The sequence below is a fragment of the Zonotrichia albicollis genome, chromosome 7, assembly GCF_047830755.1.
Source record: "Zonotrichia albicollis isolate bZonAlb1 chromosome 7, bZonAlb1.hap1, whole genome shotgun sequence".
Taxonomy (NCBI): Eukaryota; Metazoa; Chordata; class Aves; order Passeriformes; family Passerellidae; genus Zonotrichia; species Zonotrichia albicollis.
The window spans coordinates 22,300,835-22,321,676 of record NC_133825.1 but is presented as its reverse complement, the minus strand read 5'-3'; the positions used below and the strand labels follow the sequence as shown (position 1 = coordinate 22,321,676).

Below are 20,842 nucleotides of genomic sequence, written 5' to 3'. Positions count from 1 at the left end.
GAGAAAAAAGGGAGCAAGTTTCCTTTCAAAACAGCTGCAATTATTCAATTCCCCTTTAAATGCTTATCATCCTAGAGGCCTGTAGGCTGGACCTAAGTGCTGTTACCAACCCCTTCTATAAGGTTTAGCACCTTTTTTAATTTTTTGTTTTCAACCCTTTGACTTGAGAAACTGCACTGGTGCTTTAAAGTGGCCTCCTCCCAACCAAATGCACAAACTCCTCAACCTTACAAACTTTATAAAAGCATTACAGACTCAGACAACTATTTTTACCTACTCTATGCCTGAACAGAAGCTCCTGTCCAAATGTTCTCCATTACAAGCTGAAGCACAGCTCAGACTGCTGCATGCACCACTGTGCCCCCTTTTCAGATCCCTTAGACTGAACTCTGCTTTCCAGGTGTCAAATAATGCTCCTCTTCTTTCACCTTGATATGCAGAGCCACAGGCAGCACAGCTCCTCTCACAGGAATTCCTACCATTCCACCAGGAAAACAGCTGTGGTGGTACTCACAACTGCTACTCCACTATATACAACAGCAACTCACAAAAATGCCATGGGGCTTCATCTTTACCCCAAGCTACTCCGGAAATCTTCTCCATGCAGAATTACTACAAGTGACAATTTCCATTTCAGCTTACTGCACCCTGCACTGCTCCACAGAAAGCCAGCCTGGGACACTGCTCTCTTGCATTCCCTACAGTTCACATGTTTGTATGGTTTTTAAGCATAAAAGTGATAAATGGAACATAAAAAGGACCTTTTGAAAGCCTGCTCTGAAAGGCCATGAAGGGTACTTCATATGGGCAAATGAATGATCACAGTTACAAATAGGTAGAGCCAACTCTTAATGCCACAGTTCAAAGCCTAGAACAACCAAATGACAGAAATACTGCATTAAACCAATGAGGCAAGTTAGTGCTAGGAGTGACTTCATTCCCTGCAATAAAACCCATGACTTGAACTGCACATATGTGATTTGCCCTGATTCTAATAAAATTACACCAGCTTATAGCTCATGCAAACATTCTGCAAGCTTTATTTCAGTAAACTTAGAGGAAACTTTAAGAACAGAAACAGACACATTACTGAAAGCTTATCTTCCATAATCCTCTGCCCAAAATGTGCCAAAATAACAATCTCTTTATACTTATTGTAAGCTGGAAAATGCTTGAAGGATTTCATTATGTCAGTGATCTTTTAACTGGAATGATACATTCCCTAGTGGTCCAAGAGCCAATTACTTAGACACCTTCAACATCTAGGAGAAAAGTTAATTAAAGAACATAACTCTCTTTCAATCTGGTGAAACAATATGACAATTACAAATTTTTCTCATGGTATCACCAATATCATAAAATCTAAAGCAGTGGTTTGGAAACTTCTCAGTCGAGTCCTCATTCCATCAAGTCCTTCTCTTCACATCTTCGTCTCTGCTTTCTTGTGTCTTCTCCCATCTCTACTTCTTTCTTTTCATGGCCCTTTCCTACGATCTATCTGCCACAGCTCCCTTCTCCCTGTCACCATCAGAGCTGGTAAAAACCCAACCAGAAAAAAACAAAAAAAAGAAAGAAAAGCAAATAAAAGCCAGGTCAGGTAGAGTTTGCTGGCTTAGCAGCTTAGGTCCTGCACAACACCTCCTCTCCAATGTACTGCATCTCCACAGCAGAGAACAGCTACTCCAGCATGTTCAGCAGTGGTATTAAATAGAGATTTGTCCAAGAGGTCTGAAGAAATGTTACATTGTCAGCTCACATGTCAATTGATTAAAACTCCTGGAATCAAACTGATCTGAATAACACCATCTATCAGCTTCTAAATGTGGCTTTACTTAGAGCTACTAACCATCTTATGTCTTCAGAGACATTCCAAAACAGAGTAAACAAGTCAAATTGCAAAGGCTCATTGTCCTCAAATCATTAAAATTCATGCATACTGTTCCAAAATCAACTCCTCCACTGCCTTCACTACATAGGATTTCTACTTGTGTCTGGTTTTTAATGCTTCAGACAACAGAAGACAGTAACACAGATCAAGTTTACCTAAAATTAAACTAGAAAGCACTTGGTTCTGAAAAACAAAAGAATGCGGGTGTTTCTGCTTTGATTTCTATTGTGTGTACCTTGCCCAGATTTGTTCTGTTCATGCTTTGCACCAGTCAAAAGCTCTAAAATCACATTATTACAGCACCGAGCCTGCACAAGAGTCTCTGCCAGCTCCTGGTGTCGCATTAACGCTGGTGCTCAGGCCAACAGGAGTACAAGCTGCCAAGCTCCCTGGCCTGGCCAATGCCCCTCTGGAGCTCATGAGGCCAGGCAGCAGGCCAGGCAGGCTGAGGAGACACCCAGGAACCAGCCTTTCCCTTGTCCTCTGTCCTTTCCTGCATCTGCCTTCCCAGCTGGCGCGGCACACGCAGCGCGCTGCTGGCACACACAGCAGGGTGAGCAGCCCTGCTCTGTACCTGCCCTGCAACAGCCCCGGGCCCACAGCCTGCAGGAGGCTCTGGGAAGGGTGGGCACGACAAATCTGCCTCCCTGACACAAAGAATGCATTTCTCAACTGAACAGCACAAATCCTATGCATCTGCACACTATCTGTGAGCCCCACACTGCACACTGAATACAATGAATGTCCACTTAATTACCCAAGGCTGAAAAACATCAGACAGTTATTTAGACTAGGTACAAACCACATAACTCATTACCACACTTCTTCTCAATTTCATACTTAAACTTGCCCTTTATCTTGTTACTCATTAATTGGTGAGAGTTAAATTATCTCAAGTAATAGGATAATTCATGTTTACCTTAACATTGCCTAAAGTCTTGAAATCTGTTACTCATTTAGCCAATAATCAAACTGATTTTTCTAGATGTGAATATACTGTTTTTCCAAAGGGATAACCTGTCTTTTTATTAAGGATCTCTATTTGAAAAGAGGCCTGCTATCATCAGCAAAAAAAAAAAAAAAAAAAAAAGAGAAACAGAATACAGAAATCAGAAATGCTAGATCTTCCACAAAGGTACAAAGTTCTTGGTTTTCCTCTATTATCATATCACACTCCACATACAAAAATACTAATAGCCATTTACTCTGTTCTGTGTATCCTATTACAAAATAAATTGCTAAGGCACGAAGTGATACAAAATGATAACAACACCTGATCAGTCAGTCTCTGGAAACCTGAAACAAGCAATCTACTTTCACCACAGATTTTCTGCATAACAACAGACACATCCATCTGTCTCCCATGTCTCAAAACTCCATGCACAGCTAAGCTGGAGCATTCCATAGATGTATCCACTAAGGAAAATTTCTAATTACTGTGGTCAAGACTATAAATGCAAGGGCTATCATGTTACTTTGCAGGAAATCAAGAATAAAGAGGGAGATAAAAAGCACCTCATGCATATAAACCACAAAAAAACTCTTATACTTTTGAGGTAGAAAAATCCTATTATTTTTATTGCAGAAGCTTGTGAAATCCTGATCACTAGTAGAGCTGATGCACAAAGTGTCATAAAAATCTGTCTTTGTGAGCTTAAATTTCAAATAATTTTAAAAGAACTAAGAAACATATTTTCCTAAACTTTACATAGTAACTAAGTATATTAGGAAGGGAGCTGCACTAAAGTTCTTTTTTCACGTGCTGTATATACTACCATAAATTGGAAAGTTAGCCATTAAAATACTTTCCTTCTCTCAGTTCCTCTTGCAAATACACCTTTAGCAGACCAGGTTCACACTGCTGAATTTTTTGGTTCTAGCACCAGCAGCAGCTTCTATTTCTGGTGGGATGCTCTTTTTCTGTATCACACTGACCACATTGCTCTAGTGGCACTGTATCATATGAAGCAGGAAAATCCAGTACTTCTGATGAGGCATCAGCTTACACACGATCACATAAGAAATAAACTATAACAAAAAAAAAACTTAAAAAAAAATCTCTTCTCCCCCACCACCACTAGCTCTTCTAAAAGCCTCACAAGCCTTCCTGATACTGCACAGCAAGCAAGTTCAGCAATGCAATTAATACCTGCTCTGTAATCAGCATCAGCACATTATCAGTGACCTGACATGAACACGTTCTTGCATTTTAGTGCCAGGTGTCATTTCAGACAATTTCAGCAGTAAACATTTCACAAACTGCCCCAGGCACCCACACAAGGCAGATGCCAGGCATGCCCAGCCTGCAGGCTGTCTCCAGCAGCATCCTGGGTGAAGGTGACACAACATTTCAGGGGATCTTACTGGAAACGGCCTACCAAGCATTGTTTAGATTTAATCCACCCTTGGACGTCTTTCATCTTTATGTCAAGGGCTACCATGACCTCTTTACCTCTCATCCAACTTTTCCTGGTGCAGTTGGTAACCCTGTAGATGGAGCTGAAGAGCAGTTTAACCTGCCCAAGAAACTCAATCTTTGCTGCTGAATTTAGACTGAAGGGTCGGGACAGCTTCGGGAAGAGCTGATCTCAGCTGCTGCACATGTTACACTGAACTAAAGCTGTCACTGCAGAAAGCAGCCCTCCCAAAAGTTCTGCTTAATAGGATGAGGTAAACAGGGTGACAAGTGCAGGCTGCTACAATGACATGATTTTTGAATATGCAGTTCTTGCATAAAATAAAACCTAAGCTTCCCAAATCTCCTGAAGTACACACTCCTCTTCTCTCAGTACTAACTCAAGTGACTGCTCTGGCCATACTTTCTGGCACCAGGTTAAAACCACACAGAAAACTACAAATGCAATAAACATTCCAGTGAGCTGATACTGTTCCCTTACAGGAGAAACTTTTACAATGCAGCTTTTTTTTTCTTACAAACCTTCCAGCTGCATCTGTAATGACCACAGTGCATGCAATGTGCCTTACAGACAGTGAGAAACATGAACCACCACAAGAACAGAAGTCAACAGCAACTCAGAGAACTCCCACTACTGCCAACTGCAGCGAGTGCCCAGCAGCACATTCCTGCCTGGAAGGGCTGAAGGACAAGGAATTCCCACCCAAGCCCAGAAATGACGTGGGCACAGCTTTCCCCTCACCCAAGGAAAGGTATTTCTTTCAGCTGGGTGGCCTGTCTGAGAGAAAAGAGTGAATGCTCTTGTGGTTGAAGTGGTGAGCTGGAATTCAAGTTCTGGGGTCAATTTGTAGTGTGATTTCCTGTCTAATCTGTGACAAACCCCCAGGGTAATTTCCTCTGTTCTGACATAAAAGTACCTTTTTCTTTTTCTTCTCCCTTCTCTAAGATGAGCTTTCAGGAGTAAGAGAGCAATAGAAAGAACCATGCATTTTTATCTTTGGGCATACAGTATTTTCCTAGAAGCCCCAAACAAGCACTAATACCTTTGAATGGTTCATTAAGGACCCCAAGCTGCAGGGCTGATTTTTTTTTTAAACACAGACCTGGTAGTGTAGGAGGAAAGCGTTTTTTTGGTTGGTTGGCTTCTAAAAACAAATAAACAACAGACACCACCCTCCACCAGAAAAATCACAAACTTACAGGCTTACCAGAAGTTATTTTCCAAATACACTAAGGAAGAAAGAAATTCATTATTGAAACTCATCCTGAGAACTTAAACTACTCTAAACATTGCCTATTGTGTAACATTAAAACTGCTGAAACAGAATTGCTTCAAAGCACAAGTCCTATTATATTACAGCTATTTAGTAGATGAGTTCTGCTGCAAGGGGACAAAAAACATATATGTTTTTTATTAGAATAATAATACATTTTATCACTGTAATAATAAAGGAATAACTCTGTGATAAGCTACCATTTAAAGTATTAAAATTCAGTTCCTTTTAATCTCCATTTATAGTAGGAATTTCTCTGTCCCCTTCACCCCCCACCCCTCTCCTCTGTAAAAGGTCAATCAGGTTTTGGCCAGACATGTCAAACGCCTCTGTCACAGCCCTGCTGCTGCCAGCTCAGGCACAGCAAGCTCTTCCCTTGATGCCCAGCAAGTGGATCCAACACATGGCCACACAAATCCACAGCAGATGCAGGCTGACTGGAGAAATGAGCTGACTCAAACTAGATAAGAAATGCATTCTTCTCCCAAGTCAGTTTGAGCCACAGTCAAATGTTTTTAGCTCAACATCGCTCATGCAGCCTGGTGGGATCTTCTCTCAAAAACTCAGGTGCACACATCTTGTGGTTTGGGAGGAGCACTTAGAACAACCCTCAGAAGCAACCAGCTTCCTAAACACAAAAGTCACTGGTATTCTTTCATGCTGAATAATCTCAGCATCAGCATTGAAGTAAATTGTTTGATGGTATGCAATCCCACTCGACACACTTCCTTCTCTGCATTTTGATGATGACCTGAAACCCTTGCACAACTGAAACACACAAGTGGTAAAAATGAAATAAGCAAGTTATGAAAACAAGCTCATTTGACAAGCATAAATATTTATAAAATGAATGCATTTGGCTAATTACAAACTAAGTGCAACAAGCTATATGAATTTCATAATTAATACAATCAATTCCTGAATTTACTTACATAATTGAAAAATAATTTAAACAGCTTTCTTCAAAACAGAAAAAAATAGTATACTCCCTTCAAGAGCTTTTATTATATCAAAATACTGGCACATTAAGTAGTTAATAAAAATGCAGCACGTGAAAAAGCCACACTCTCTGTGACTGACAAAATGCCAAGACAGAGCCTAGAAAAATGTATCAATAACTTTTACTGAGCACTTTAACCATGACCACATATTGCTATGCAATCTAAATGTAACTAAAGATTATACGGTAATAAAGCACCATCAAGGAAAAAGTATTCAGGGTTGTACAAGCACATGCTAAACACTTCCTATTCTGAACACTCAACATGGCAACCTTAAGAATCTGACTGTTCATTACACATATGCTTTATAGCTCTTATTTTTCATTCACTTAAACATCCTCATGTAGAACAAGCTCCCAGACTGTTATCAGGGCTGGAGTCTCTGCTTCCAGCACACAAGAGCTGTAACCTGAGCCAAGAGAAGTCACAGGCCAAGGCAGGAATGACCCAGCAGGAAAATAAAATCTAGCCTGCAGACCTTTCCAAATGGCTCTGTTTCATGAGGCCCTTCCTCTGTCCCATGGCTGCACAGGCAGCACACATTTCCTACACTTGCTGCATTTGCAGCAGCACTGGTTGCCAGAGCATGGGTTAAATAAGTATCATGTATATAAGCACACACCCACTGCCCCTAAGTCCTCAAGTTCATTGCTTACACGCAAATACTGCTTCAAAATGCACATGAAATGTTCCTCAGATGGGCTGTAATGACTGCACATGCAAACACAGCCAGGAAGGCACCAAGAATGGGATCTGTGAGACACCTCCATCTGCCCAGCACAGGCAAGGGACCATTCCCAGCACAAAGCATCAGCAGCACATCCCTTCCAGAAGATGGTGCTTTGCCAGGGACTTCCCCACCTTTGCTAGCTTGCACCCAGCTGAAGACTTGCATTGACAAAGACAGCCAATATGGAAAATACAGCTACACTGCCACATCAAACTCTGAACCAAAGTTTGAAATACCTCTCTCTATGAATCCTTTACTGATGACTACTGGATAGAAATTTCTGCATTACTCTTTGACTTCGAACTGCACAGCTGTTTTACTGCTGGATTTTTTGCACTGGAAAGTTTGCTAGTTAATTAATAGTGTAAAACAAATGGGAAACAAGTATGTGGAACAGGTTTTGCTTTTGCTCAACCTCAGTATAAAAAATGCTGAAAAACATCACAAAGATGCACATGTACACAGCAAGATTTGTACTTTTAAGTTCAGTTTGTCTGATATTTCAAATGCTCAGACTTGTCAATGTGAAAGACAGAAAAAGGATCATTTTGTTCTAATCTTGTAGCATATACTGTTTTGGAGGTGGTGTGCATTAATAATTTTCCACAGCCTATATGATCATTGGAATAACCACACATCTTAAAATGCTGCATCTACAATGCTCAAATTCAATGAAATCTGGTTGTTATGCTTCTTAGAAACTAGTAACAACAACTTAAATCTCAGTAACACCACCATTAGTGCTAGGACCTACAAGGAATGTAGCACCCCAGTACAAATTATTCTGATATCACATGTCTAATGCATAAACACTTCTTAAATTAACATATTTTAAATGTTTTATAGTCTATTTTCTGACCACTGATAAATCAACATTTACCTTCAATGTAACCACACATTAACCAATTCATTTTGCTGAACTGACCAATTAGGAAACTCAAAACTGCACACTCACAAAATTTCAGAGAAGAAACAGCAAAAGATTTAGCAGAAGAGTAGACTATTAGGTGACTAACTTAATGCCCAGCTTCTGTTCAGAGGTGTATTCAGCTAACAGGTACTGAGCTGTTCTAAAATAACACTTCTGCTCAAGATGCAACCACAGCAAACTCCTGTTATAAGTAGCTCTGCAGCCACAACTGTTTCTCTACTCAAAGGCAAAAGAGCACAAGTGAAAGCACTGAACAGAGATTTAACAGTCACCCCCCACAAATAACCTCCATGAAAATCCTACTTTACTTCATGTGGTCCAGGTAACTCACTGCAAGCATGTAAATATGAAAACCATATTTTTCTTCATCAGAGTACATAGTAAGAGCTGAAGTGTAATTCTGTTATCCCCAGTTTTTTCCAGGTGCATGGCATGTGCCAAGGAGTACCACCTGCATACCACAGGCATCAGCAGTGACTGTCCCTGCTCCCAGGCAGAAAACTGCACATTTTCTCACTTTGACTGGGTCCTGAGCACCCACTGCCTGTGTATTCACCATCCTTCCCTTCTAGGTAAAAGTGGCTTTCAGCACTTGTAGATCCTTCTTTCAAGTGTTTATAACCTCTGGTATATCTACATCAATCAACCTGTTCTCCTTATTTAAAACTAAGGATAAAGACCACCAGATAAAGATCCATTTATGGGGCTTTCAAACTGTAGATGCTCATCATGTAATTTCTTAACTGTCTTTAAAACTCTTAAACTCTCTTTATTTGCTGGTGGAGAGGCAGGAAATGAGACTGTTGTTGGGATTTTGTTGGTTTGTTTTATATGACAAATTCAAAGACAGCTTAGGTAATCATTAGGGGTGGCAATGTTTTTCCCCAAAGTAGCAAGGTGTCCTTAGCTACTCAACACAAACAACCTCTTAAGAAGGTTAAAATCTCTCCCAATTTCCTCTTACACAAACTGAATTTCCAGAGAAACACTTTCACAGTGATTAACAAGAGCTGGAGATGAAACTTGTTATTAATTATAATCATACCTTTTCCTAAACCAAACCAACATATTCACAAAGTGAACACAACACTGTCCAACCCACTGTTAAGGCACATTAGCTTCAGGTCCATTACAGAAAAAGAAATGTTTCTACTTACTTCTCCTAGGAGTCAATGAGTAGTTTTTTTGGGTTTTTTTCCTTCTCTGCCGTTTGGATATTTTAGAGTATCTACCACAATATTCCAAAGAGCAATCTCTTCCCAGGCTTTCAAGGCAAGTAACAAGTTTATCAATGTGTAGCGTACTGAAAATATGATGAGGAATATGAAAAAAATAAATCCTTGGCCTTTGTATTCTCTGTCTCTGGCCCCTATACACAGACATTTTCAGAATGTGAAGGAATGCAATCCCTGAATATTCATCCCATACAGAACTGGAGAAGTAGGTCTGACACAGAGAAAGTTTTAGGAAACGCCTACCCATCTTTCTACTCACAGAGCAAGGACCATCCAGTTACATGTATCAATAATCAGAGAAAAGGAATTTTCTGCATATCTCGATTTCAGGTTAAATTTACTCTGTGAAACTGACTTTAGGAGCGTCCCTCTTCTTGACCCAACCTGGATTTCATGGCCTGTGAGGACAGAGGTTTTGCCTAGTTAATAATTCCTGGCAAAACGAGCCATGACAAAATGTCTACAGTTCATTTTTAACAGATGTGAGAAACACATACCCTTTAAAGCTCTTGCAAAAGTGGTGGTTGAAACCCCCACATTTTGCAAATTTGGTAATAGTGGCTTTTGCTGTTTATTTGAAAATGGAGCAAAACAAAGTGGAAATCCCACCACCTGGTGAAAGTAGAAATTCAACTGTAAGTCACAGAAAGAAGCATAACTTCATACTGTGGCATGCTAAACATTGCTGGGTTTTATCATGTCTGACTTGTTAAGAAACATTTATACTTTCACTCAGGACCAAAGCATATCATGGTGGGAATTATTTATATATGTAGTAGGAGTTTTAAGTATGATTAGTACCACCACCACCAAGGGAACTAAAAAGGCCTTAGCTTTACAGTAATAAGCAGAAACATCACATTTTAGGCAGTTTAAAGAATTAAAGCATTTGAGGAAACTTTACAGACAGCTGGAACACTGCTAGGCTGTTTCCATCTACTGCAGGGCTGAACAGATGCTCATGCACCTCACTAAGCCCTCCCCAGACTAAGACCAGACTGTGGGTAATATTAGAAATTTCAAATATCTGACAATAAAGACTATTCTTAAAATAAAAGCTGATTAGAAACCCATAAAATTCAGAGTTGAGAGAGGAAGAGAAGCCTTATCTGAAGAGTTTCTCCATCAGTTAGACTATCAGCTGAGCTGAGGAAATACCTACTTTTCCAGAAAAAAAACTGCTGCAAGGGAATGCATGAAGGGATAGAACACTCTCAGGAGCTGAAAGGATTGTCCCCATAGACACCAATTAGCCTACAATGCCTGTATTTTAACTGAATAATTGAAATAATTACAACTCAAGTGCCAGGATTAGAAACTGCTTCAATATTTCTATAAAAATTGCTTCAGCTTTTATCAAGTAACCCTTGCACCCCACAGAGAGAGATGTGAAATCCACATACCTGTAATTCAGAGTTCCTCACTTAAGATACATTTTTACTGTGGAATACTTCACCTCAACTGTCTTGCCTGTCATTTTCACTTTGTTCTCCATCCCATACATTGAAATGGGACACTAACAGACTACCTAATTAAAGGTCAAGACACATCTTCAGCCAGACAGAAGGACCTGACTGGAGAACAGAACTTGAGATGTTCCCTTCTGGCCATCCCCAGGCTGCTGCGTTGGAAGCAAGACATCACAAGAATATTTCCTGTTACACATCCAGGGGAGCTTGCTTTATACTGTATTTTTTGCCTCTCTTCTAGAGCATGTCTTTGTCTCTTTTCCGTTCATTCTGTTTGAACCCCAAACCCTGTGCATAATTCATTTTGTACATTTTGTCCCTATTCTCCTACTTCATTTTATGGGTTTTTTTTTTCTTTAAGAAGAAGACTGAAAGAATTCACCTCTTGATCTGCTAAATTCAGCAACCTCCTCCTACCCCCCTGCCCAAAAAAGAGCAGCAAAGCAACTGTTTCTCTCACTGTTTTTACAAGGCTATGCTGAGATACATGAGATGTCCACTGCTGACCATTTTCATTCCTGTGAAGGACAGCACTGTCTCATTTCTTCGTATCAATCACATTTCAAGGTCTGTTTGTGAGACACTGGCATTCCACTGTCCTGCAGCACCCCACAAGCCCAGCTGCCTGATCATCTTGTTTGCAGCTGCCACAGTCACCATTTCAGTGGCTTGCAATGCTTCCAGTCCCCACCTGGGATCCCCCCAGACACCCTTTATGAGGGGCAGTGGGAAGAAAACCTTTTGTGAAGTCTCCAGCAGATGCATAAGCCTGCTCACCACAGATCAGTATTATTTGCTCAATTACTACAAGGAGCTTTGGCACTAAGAGTGTGTAGCTGAAAATACACCCCATGTACAACAAAACTTGAAACCAACACCTTGGAAAACAGCAGCTTCAACATTAAAGTCAGTATCAGCAGCAGGAGGAAACAAGCAATGGGAACAAGTAAACAGAATTAACAAGTGCAAGAAAACCACAGACGACCACCTACCTATCCTGGAAAAAGAAAGAGTTTAATAAAGTGAAATAATTTTCCTTCATCTACTGAAATCCGTATTGAAATTCAAACTCCATTCAAGTCAAAACCACAACTAAAATGAAATACAGAACTTCCAGGATTTGAAAACTATGCTAAAATCTGGTCCATACTAGCTTTCTAATACTGGGATCAGCAACAGCACTAAAAGCCCTAAAAACCTCAGTACTGATTATTAAACCAGCTGATGTGAATAATGCAAAACTGAACAGTCAGTTGGGCAAGTGACTAAAAAGAAGGTTAAAAATGTCTGGCAGATATACAGCAGGAGCACATATGACTATTTTTTCTTCAATTGAAAGCAAACCTCTTGTTAGGTGTAAAATGCAGTAAAAACCAAAGCAACCTCTCCTTCAAAATGCTTTTAAGTCACTGGAGATACACCAAGAAAGAATGGGCCTTAGTAATTGTTCAAACCTGACAATAAAGACTATTCTTAAAATAAAAGCTGATTAGAAACCAGTTCTAACACAGAATTCATGATACAACCTCAGTGAGAAAATTCATTAAGAAGTAAAATTACTTTCTATGCAGAATAGTAAGCCCACAGAAATACCAAGAACTTTGCCTTATTAAAATTTCCCAAATGCACTCTACAATTTCAGTTCTTTATTTCACTTTCATCCCCAAAGTAATTCAGAGCAATATACTAGTATGCCTACTGACTGAAGACATTCCACCATTATTAAATATGGGAACATCACATAAAGTAACTGATAAAAAAGTATAGTTGTTGTATAATATTTAAAGGCAAGCAAAACTAGGTGGTTATCAGAGTTTGGTATCAACCCAATGGCAATACTGCAAACAAATTAATTTACAGTATAAAGGACAGAAACATTAAACAGGTCATTCAGCATGGTTTTATAGAGAACAAGTTGTGGCAGATAAGCAAATCTTCATCTTTCAGCCAAGGACTATTTGTAATAAAGACAACCACAAAGGTGTAGGGTGTGTATAAGACACCCATAGGAGTTTTTGATTTAGTAATACATGCCAAACGTTATTTTAAACTGGCTATAAAATAAAGTATACATCAGGATTTCCAAAGTGGCTTGCTGACCTCAAAAATACTCATCAATGGGAAGTCCCATTTCACCACCATGTACTAAGCAGGATGTTGTTTAAAATATTCCCTACACAATTAATTAATTCTCTGCTCTAAACCAAGTGCTTCTGGACAACCCAGCAGTACAAATCAGACCTGAACAAGGCACAGGTGTGAGACTCTATTTCTGCCAAAATAGCCAAAGCACACAGCAGCAAGCTCATTAAAGACAACTGACCACACTGGATGAGAAAAAACAAAATAAGTAAAGTTCCAAATTAAGCTATCAGAAACATTTGTGGAAATTTGAAGCAGGAAAGGATGTTTGGACTAGACCAGTGCATCGTATATAATTCAACACTTTGGATTTCCAGCATCTCAGAGCCTGAGAGCTTAGTTTAGTTTGTCAATGTAAACTAAAGTTGCTTGTTACAGCCTGTATCTTCATGAGGACAAAGCAGAGGATTCAGAATACTCAATAACCCAGCCAAAAGGCACAGCAGGAACCAACAGCTCAGCCTTGATGAAACTGATGGGAAGAAAGGGAGGCAGGACACCAAAGCCTTTCCGAGTACAGTGATTCTTAAAGTCCTCAAATTAAAACTGGATACACTTCTCAAAGACACATTTCAAGGTTAGTTACAAGGTTCAGTGTGGAAAAACTCACAAAACCATGTGACAAAAATTTAAGCAGATGATTACATAAACCTCTGAAGCCTTAAACTCCCTTAAAGTACAAGCACTCCTGTTGATTAATATTTTAATTAAGTTCAGAAACATTGACTTTTTCTGTGGTTTTCGTTTGTATTTTAAACAGCATTCAGGAAGGCCTACAACACACCCCAGTGACGTTCTGTTAACAGCACATGGATGATGTTTTTGTCTGGGAATTGGATTTGCCAGTGGCTGTGTGTAACTAGCAGAGGGAAGCAGATGCTATTACACCTTCCCACTACAGGCTCTCCAGCCATGCAGCAAAAGCAGCAGTGCTCTGACCATGCCACCCCAAGGGCCAAGGCAGACAACACCAAAGGGCATTACTGAACTTCCATTTAAATTTACAGACATTTGTAGAAGCTCAACAGAACCTTCTTGAGAATCAGAAGGGAATGTAAAACTGAAATACCAGACAGTAATTTCCTACATGCCTGCTCTTGGAAAAAACATGCCTGAAAAATTTCGGATGGACTTTCATGGTGGGCGGATTTGCTAATCTTAGCAAAAGCAGGTAAGCAAAGCATTTCTAAAATAAGTTATTTTTGAGCTACTTTCAGCTTAGTCCAGCTACAAACTGGAGTGATAAATGACACAGCAGGATACAAAAGCCCCAAGCAGGTTTCTTACACCTCCAAAAGACATCACAGAACTGAGAGTATTTTTCACACAAGCAAGACCTACTTTAAAATCAAGAGTAAATAACAGATTCACAGACACATTCTGTAAAAATATTTTTGCTTTCTTCGTTTGCTTTTTACCTCTCTCTGCTACTAATTGATTTCATGCCCTTATCAGCACCTTTCAAAGGTTCCTATTTCAGTTCAGATAGACTATCCTGCCCTTTTTCTTCTACTATTAATAGACACATTCTGTACTGGAACAGGTGTTCTGCCTTGAAATTCTGGTGCAAACTCCAGAAAAGAAAAAAGCGTTTTTCCAGGAGATTTTTGACAAAACAGCACACCCATTCATTTCCCCAAACTATCTGTCTAGGCTGACATTTTTCATGAAGACCCACAACAGCAGATCTCATGAACACACAGATCCCTCTGCACACTTCATTGAGAACAAAATGCAAAATTCTAATTATTTCCAGCATCCAAATCTGGTTGTCATTGGGAAAACTCTAACAGGTCACAATAGCACACAGGATTTTTCTGATCAGAAAGCCTGTTTGCTTTCAGGAGATGGCTGTTATTGAAAGCAACAACTTTGTTCAGGATTTAAGTAGGGGGTGAGGAAATAGGAGCTGAGTAAGGCTTTTTTTTCTATTGTTCCTCTCAACAGGTGGGAGGCTGTTCACACAGCTCTGCAGAATGGCAGAGGAGGCCAAAAAGCCAGGAAATGCAACCGCCCTCTGCCAGCACTCCAGGAATGACAAGAGTTAAGCTGGGAGCCAAGGTGCAGAGCTCAGGTTTAGCCACAGGAGCAAGGGCAGCAGAGGGCTCACAGTAAAATACTGCCACTCACAACCCGCAGCAGTCCCGTGTCCCAGTGCTCCCTGGCAGCAAGTGCTGCAAGAGGCACCACAGACAGTGAGAACTCATGGCAAGCTCACAAAAGCCAGGATACGCCATCAGCACTTCGGGTCAGACTGGCTCATCCGAACCGATGATCCTGTTGGGGATCCACACAGCACCACAAATTGGGATTTCTAGGATAATTCCTGCCCCTACAAAGCAAAATCAGGGAAAATTAGAGAGAGAGATTCTCGTAAAATGTTAGACTGCATTAAAACTGCTACATCAGGCATTTTGGAGTGGGAACATTTTTAAATTAATGCTTCTCAAATAGTTTTTTAACTGAAGTGAAGATAAAGTAAGTAACAGAATAAGGTTTACTATATTTTAATTTTCTAACTCCAAAGAAAATGTAGCATAGTAGGTCAACTTACATGAGATAAATTACCAAATCTAACATTCTAGAGAAAGTTTGTAGCAGCCAGGGACTAAAACTCCTCTTGTTCCTAGAAGCATTCCCTTCATATGATGCCTGCCAGTTCAAAGCAATAAGAAAGAACACCAAAATGCTTCCAGTATCAGCTAAAGGTTACATGGCTTTCACTGATTTAGGATGGCTTGGTTACATTAAATACAGAAGAGCAGAAAAAAAGGAGCTAAAAATCCACATTCTACCAACTTCAAAAGAAACTTCCTGACCAATACATACCTACACTCAACTGAAGTATTTCAGCTTTTGTTACATGCAGCAATTCATTCTTTTGAAAAGCAGTCACCCCACCACCCAGGTTTGAAGGTACTCTTATTTAACTAGAGAAGTTGTGCTGTCCCAGGTTTAGCCCATTAAATATGACATTTCCTTGGCAGACCTTTTTCACCAAAAAACTAAAGAAATTCACACAGGAAATCCACTTCTGGTAGTGCACACTATAAGCAAAACTCACTGCTTCTCATCCCAAACACACAGCATCTCAGATCTTCAGGCGCCTGCTTCTTCCCAACCTAGGCACCAGCCGTTCCATTTCCTAAAAAAGACCTTGCAGAAATACACCATGAGATCATACAATTGAGGTTGCTAAATACATATAAATGAACCCTCTGCAAATGGCTCGAGTGATCTTAGTCATTTCTGCAATTTCTCCTTAATATCTGATCTGAAACTGCACCTTCTGATGTAATGCACCGCCAGAGAGCACTTGAAATAGCCCCAGCTTTCTCCCTGCTTTGCTCCCTCTCTCACCCTTTGTTACCAATAATAGCAGGTGAGATAAAGTTATCACATATATTTACTTACTTTCACAGTCTTGCACATGAACAGCAGCATAACTTCATTTGCATTTCAGGCTACTGGAAGCAGTACAGCTCGCACATATTTTTGGGTGTACGCTTAGTCCAAGCTGGCTTCACCAATTTCAGCTTGAAAGCAGCATTTGTTTTCACATGTTTTAGATGGGAGTGCATATGAAGCTAGTGAGCACACAAGCCTGCCAAACCAACACCTTTCTCAGTCAGTTTTCCAAGTGCAACTACTTAATGTAGGTCTCCTGTGCTTAATTAACACTTTATTTTCAATCCTATGACACAAGGGTGAACTACAAATACAACTAATAAGATCCTATGTGGCAAGCAATTTAGGTAATTCCTAAACTGACTATATCCACGCTGACACTAACAATACTGCAAGCACAAAGAGATGCCATATTAACACTTACACCAGCATGCACACAAGAGGTAGGAGGAAGACCATCACTGGGAAATTTTAAAGGGAAAATATTCAAAATCATTAGAGACAATGGTGGGAGCTGCAGAAAGCAAAGTTGCTGTGGCCTTGCACAAAAAAACTCAAATAGGACCAGTGAAAGGTTTGCAGATGAAGAGCTGTGTGGTTCAAGGAGTCACCTTCACCTACAGCACACAGGTTTAGTCATTCACCTGCTATTTTGGCTACCTGTCAGGTCCATTTGTGCTTCACAGCTTGTCCTCAACTCTTGATAAAAATCAAAGCTGATTTGTGTCATTACAATGCCCGCAACAGGAAACACACAAAGCGCCCGTCTGTCAGCACAGCAACGCTGCGAGGAGCTGCAGGGTGGAGGAGCAAACTGAAAAGGGTTTAGAATCACAGTGCAGACAATCAGAAAATTTTCTATTCCTCTGACATGTGAATGGCACATATTTCAACACTCCAATAAAGCTCATCTCCAGTCACCTACATACTAGAGCCACACCACAAAGTATTCTGACTGCAAATGTGTTTACATTATGGACTATGTAAATCACAGCACAAGGTCTCACTGGCCTGAAAAAAAGTTATGTTTTGCATTCATTTTTTCGCTGCTTGCTGAATTAGAAGTGGTTTACTTAGTCGTACACATAGCTTAGCATACCAAAGCCACAGCATCAGCTAAAGATGTCGGTTTTCCAGACAGCCTACAGGTTGCCATTAAAGCCTAACACCTCTCCTCTCTTTATCCAAGATGTCAAAAACAGGCAGAGTTTCAGATTTAAGGAAAATACCTCCTTTTTATAAATTAAAATCTGATGAAAATGTAAGCTGATCAGTGCCTAGAGACACTGCCAGAACTGTAATGCACACAAGCATTTTTCCCAAGTTGTTTACAAACAAAACACCTACCAGGGGTTCAGAAAGATGCTGTGCCTTCCTAACAGGCAGAGAGAAAATGTCTGACTGACAAGGCGCCTTAGCCCCTTTCAACATTAGAAGGCACTCCGCCGCTACCTAATTAAGGCACATTCTCTTCTCGTAAAGTATTAACAAAGCACACATTTCCCCGACTAGCACTATATTTGTCATCCTTGAATAAATTACTTCTGTATTGTATTTCATGCACTCTTCCGGCCCACATCCTGCTAGACGCTGAACGCTTACTACTAGGAGCAGATGAGAGGTATGCCTAGGAAAGCTCCATTTCTTGGCTAGATGGACTGACAATGGAAAAGCTGAGTATCAATAAAACAGACATTAGGCTCAGAGCAAAGCACCCCCTGTGAAAAATCACGAGATGAGAGTGCACACACACAGGTGGGATTGGTCCCACCTAAAACATCTCCACCTGCACTGGCAAGGATGTTCGGGACAGTATCAGAGTTACCTTTAACAGGTCTTTGGCAAGTTACCCACTCTGCATGCAGGCCATGACCACTACAACACCTAAACAATCCCTTTAGCCACTGAATTAGCAAAAATTCCTAGAACCCAAACTCCTAACTCCCAGGCTCACAGACAAGAACAGAACAATATTTTTGTAGTATTTTGATATGCACTTTACTGAGGATTCCTGCCTGACAGCATCACATAAAATGGTGTTAAACTCCAAGTTATCCTCACAGTGCTCATAAACCAGGAGCTGAGCTCTTGCCGGGACAGAGTGCTGCTCTACTCGCACTATTTTTAAGAGTCTTATTTAAATGAGTTTTCAAATACCCTGAAATACAGCACTTAACAAAACATTACAAACAAACCAAACACTTCCTCATGAGCAAGACGCTATCCTGCAGCTCACCGCTTCTGCACAGTGGCCGAAGAGGTGACGGCTGAAGAGATAATCCGTAATCTCCGCAGATTACTTAAACTCCGTGGAAATCTCTACTTTGAGAAACTTCAGGGGAGCGGAGAGCATCGCCCTTCCCGAGCCCGGCCCCTCCCCGAGCCGCGGCCGCTCGGACCCCGGGCAGGGCGGGCCGGCGGGGCCGCCTCCCCGCGGGGAGCCGGGCGGCCACGCGGGTCCGGCCGGGGGAACCGCCGCGGCTCCTCGCCGGTTCCGCCGCCGCTGCCCTCCCGGCGCCGGAGGGGGCGCGAAGGGCGCGGGGCGACCCCACCTGTGCGCGTCCCCCGCGGCCGGGCCGCGGTGACAGCCAGGCCCGCCCGGGGTGCCCGGTCCCGGCGAGCCGGCAGGCAGCCGGGGGCCGGCGGGGAGGCCGCGGCCGGGGCCGGGCCCGCCCTGCGCGGACACCCCGCGGCGGGGACACCCCCGCTCCCCGCCCGCCGGGCCCGGCGCGGCGCCGCCCGCACTCACGATGGTGACGCTGGCCTTGCGCAGGTCGCGGTTCTCCTCCTGCAGCGCCTTGCACTTGAGCTTGTAGGTCTCCAGCTCGATCTTCAGCACCTTGTTCTCCTGCTGCAGCGAGGCCAGGCGGTTCGTCAGCTCCTCCAGCCGGAACGGCGAGATCACGATCCCGCCCGCTTTGCCGCCCCCCGAGGAGCCGCCGCCGCCGCCCGCAGCGCCGCAGCCGGGCCCCGCGCCCGGGCCGCCCCCCGACAGCGGCCCCGCGGTGCCGCCGCTGCCGCCGCCGCCGTCGGTGTCGCTCTCGCTGGCGCTGTCCGCCATCGCCCCGCGCGCGCCGCCGCCGCCGCCGCCCGAGCAGGGGGCGGCGCCCGCCGCGCGCCGGCGCCGAGACGGGCCTCGCGCCCGCCCACAGCGCCGCCTGGCGGCCCGCGCCGGCACCGCGCCGGCCCGGACACAGCGGGGTGGGCCGGGACACAGTGGGACACACCGGGATGTGCTGGGACACACGGGATGGGCCGAGGTCCGGGACACACCGGGATGTGTCGGGAGCGGGGATCCGGGACACTCCGAGCCCGGGACTGAATTGTGCCAGGACACGGGATCCCGGACACACAGAACCCGGGATATTCCCCGTGGGGGCTCCCTACACACCAAATCCTGTTCCCGGGATGTGCCCGGAGGGTCTCTCCCACACCGAACCCGATGTGGGGATGCGCCCGGGGGGATTTAATGCACACCGGGAGCTCCGGGCGAACAGCTCATTCGCGGGACTCACTTCATTGCACCACTAAACCCGTGCTGGGCAGCCGGGGGCTCGCTACACGCCACCCAAACTGCCCCAAACCTTGTTTTGTTTAAGGATTTTTGTACCAAAGCGGCCCAGGGCGCTGCCCGGGCTGCGCCCTCGGCCCAGGCCCCTTCCTCGGGGCAGGTCGGAGCAGAAGGAGCGGGGATCTCCATCCACCGAACCCCGGGGTCGGGGGGACAGCCCCGGCCGCCAGCCCTGCTCCCCTCACAGCACACAGCCCAACTGGCATCTTAATGCAGCCCTCCAAACATCAGCAACACTGCCTTGAATTCAGATATATGGACACCCATCTCTCATTACTGATAATGCACTTCCTGATTAATAAGTACATTAGTTTCTTTCATTTTTTTCTTTTTCTTTCTTTCTTTCTTTTTTTACTATTTCTTTGCAGAGCAGCTGCGAGCTATAGCACAGAATTCGTGCCACTCATTCCATGGCAAAACATAGTCTGCATTGCTCCTGGATAAATTAGTCCCCAAGACTGTATAATTGGTTTCTCAATTATTTATGAAGGGGTCTTTAACAACAGTAATTCTTCCATTAGTGGCAAGTAAGGATTTCATTATCTCTAACTGCACTACCTTTTTGTTCCGTGCCATAGTAAATTTCAAATTTTACTCTTTTTAATGGCTCTAATATATGGAGGAATTCCATCTCTGTAAAGTAATTATTCTTTTCACCTGCCTGGGAATATAAGTGCAGGTCGTTTTATTTTTGGTCTCTTAATCACAAGAAAAGGGCTGTTCCTAGTTCTGAGCTTTGGAAACTGTTTCCTCTGATCTCTGTGCGTGTGTCTGTCC

The 20,842-nt window shown here is 42.7% G+C and overlaps 1 protein-coding gene across 1 annotated transcript in view; it reads right to left on the bottom strand.

The window, feature by feature from the left end:
• CCDC6 (coiled-coil domain containing 6) overlaps window positions 1-19,612 on the bottom strand; it is a 51,170-nt gene extending 31,558 nt beyond the window's left edge. Inside the window, exon 1 of the mRNA XM_005488054.3 lies at window positions 19,244-19,612. Within this exon, the coding sequence (XP_005488111.1) occupies window positions 19,244-19,555 (312 nt within the window). The 5' untranslated portion in view covers window positions 19,556-19,612. The remainder of the gene's footprint in view (window positions 1-19,243) is intronic.
• Window positions 19,613-20,842: the final 1,230 nt, after the last annotated feature.